Raw genomic sequence first — 2,458 nt, forward strand, 5'->3', positions numbered from 1 at the left:
ATAGTTTAACATAAAAAACTCAACCCGGGGAGTCAAACACTGTTGCAGTTTGAAAGATATCAAAATGATGACTTTTATAATGAAATCCATCTTCTCTGGTTTACTGGTTACCGTTGTTTAATCTTTTCGATGGTCCAACTCGGATTTCACTTTTAGCGCCAGTCCTTTAATGATTCCCAACTCCGTAGCAAAGTTCGCTAACTCCGCTACCACATGCTCCGCTACCTGACTAACCTGAGCACTGATCGAACTTTGCATTTGCACACAACGTTTCGTCGCCGTGACAACGAAACCGGGCGTCGCAGAGAGTCCCGGATGTTACACTACAGGTGTTTTTGTACGCGGTGACGGACGGAACAACATTACAACAACTGCAACAAACTGCTGAAAGTTCATCGTTCGCACTGGACGTAAACTTTATCTTGAACTTCAAATTGCGGGAAATTTATTTAATTCAACATATTGTGAAATATTAAATCTTATACAAATGGCGGCTCAATGTATGGGAAACTTTGGTATGTATAAAATGTTTTATCCACAATTTCTGGATAAACAGTGGAATGATTACAAAGCTTTGGAAGCTAAATCACAAGAACAAGATAACAACGATATACGGGGCTTCAGTGGAGACACTGTTTGGGTAAACAAACGTTATATTCCGACAGATTTACGTAGCACAGCTCCTGTACCAAGACATAAACTCATTGCACCAAAGTTTCTACCCCAAGCTAAACCACAATGGGTGCCGATTGGGGAGGCATCTGTCAGAGAGTTTTCAAGAGCCAAGGAGGAAAAAGACATTTATGCATCATCCCCGAGTACACGGTGTGAGGAGTGGTCAACGTTAAGACAGTTGTTGCCATCTCAGGGGAGGTCACTGACACACAGTCCACCTAACTGGGGAACTGGAGCAGCTTTACCACCATTGATGAAAAGCCGAAAGCAAACTAGATTCCCCCATTTAAACAGCCCAATGACAAGGTAAAGTAACTCTTATTCATTTCTAAATCATAATTTGAATTGTTGTTGTTGATTTGTTATTGTTGTTGCTATTGTATATTTTTTTTTATTACAAGCATGATTCAGTGAAAGTTAAAAACATGCCTGATTCCGTAAAAGTTAAAAACACAATAGAAAGATCAGGTAATACAATAAGGAATTTAGAGGGGGAAACATCTGAAAACTTGCCTACAAATTTACAATTTCACATTTGGGAGAAGGGGGCATGCTCTTTGGCCTTGTGTAGTGCTGCGAATGAAATATTTTAATATTTTATAACTTTTAAAAGTAACCGCAGCAATGAATTCCCATTATAGTATAATTATGAAGAGCTTGATTGCAAAACCCCTTACATCCACTTGAGCAATTTTGAGAACACATCCAAAAATCATAAAAAAAATCACTGATCCTCATTCTACCCAACCATCCTGCCAAAAACTGCTTTTGTTGCAAACCCCCATATATCAGTACTTTTTTGTTGTTGATTTTTTTATATTTTCTCAAAATTGCTCAAGTGGGTGTAGGGGTTTTGCAAGAAAGCTCTTCATATATATTTATGTTGTATCATTTTATGATTCAGATCAACATTACATTATGATAAATTTGGAAATAAGCAATTGTCACAATCCAGTTCAGCATTAAACAAGTAAATATATATTTTCTGTTGTTACAAGTAACATTAATGTTATATAAATACTTCTTTCATATTTCATTTTTCTGCAGATATACTGATGACATGCACCTGACCAACAGACTTTACAAGCTCCACTAGCTTCTTGTCAACATGGCCATTGAAATCAACTACCATATTTATCTGGTTTGTTTGAAAACCATAGCGTGGACTTTGAACTGCTGAGTGTCACAGTGATGCTATCCTGCAAATGATTTTGTCTTCAAATTTTTATGGCGAGTCAACAGATAAAATATTTGTTATTTTGTTCATATTTTGCAACTTAGGTAAACAGATAAGTAATTTGAATATTGTTGAAGGTGGCATCAGACTAGCGAAATAGTGACAATGTGATTCAAGTATTTGCAAAATGTGCAGTTATCACATCAAATGTTTGTTTGCAAGTTTCATGAAGAAGTGTTATTTTGTTGAAATGTTGTTGCTCTTTTGCATATTATTTAAGTTGTAATGCTATGTATAAGACCAAATATCATATAGAATGTACCAAAGAATATGTTGTAAGACAGTACTGTATTTACTATATCTACTTTTTAAATAATGAATATTTCATATTTTTTTTAATGAGGAGTTCAGATGAATTATATGATACATGTAAATGTCAATCGGGATATCTGTGTTCTTGTTATGCATAGTAACAGATTCTCTCTGTATCAAGTGTGCATGTATTGGACTATTCCAGTTGAAATTCATACACCCCTTTAGAAGACATAACCTTAATCTGACACACAGGGGGTGTAGATTTCAAATAGAGCCCTGTTTGCTAATCAC

General features: G+C 35.7%; 1 protein-coding gene across 1 annotated transcript; it reads left to right on the plus strand.

Annotated features, from left to right (window-relative positions):
• The first annotated feature begins 322 nt into the window (after positions 1-322).
• On the plus strand, positions 323-2,087 carry LOC140152483 (uncharacterized). The gene is made up of 2 exons (XM_072174812.1): positions 323-981; positions 1,723-2,087. The coding sequence occupies exons 1-2, from the start codon at positions 488-490 to the stop codon at positions 1,769-1,771; spliced, it is 543 nt and encodes a 180-aa protein (XP_072030913.1). The 5' UTR covers positions 323-487; the 3' UTR covers positions 1,772-2,087.
• Positions 2,088-2,458: the final 371 nt, after the last annotated feature.

This window comes from Amphiura filiformis, chromosome 5 (assembly GCF_039555335.1).
Source record: "Amphiura filiformis chromosome 5, Afil_fr2py, whole genome shotgun sequence".
NCBI lineage: Eukaryota > Metazoa > Echinodermata > Ophiuroidea > Amphilepidida > Amphiuridae > Amphiura > Amphiura filiformis.

Bases quoted from the DNA above. Each gene is read 5' to 3' on its own strand.
- LOC140152483 (XM_072174812.1), top strand. From the start codon at position 488: ATGGCGGCTCAATGTATGGGAAACTTTGGTATGTATAAAATGTTTTAT. The intron at 982-1,722 runs GTAAAGTAACTC...ATTTTTCTGCAG, and splicing joins TTAAACAGCCCAATGACAAG to ATATACTGATGACATGCACC.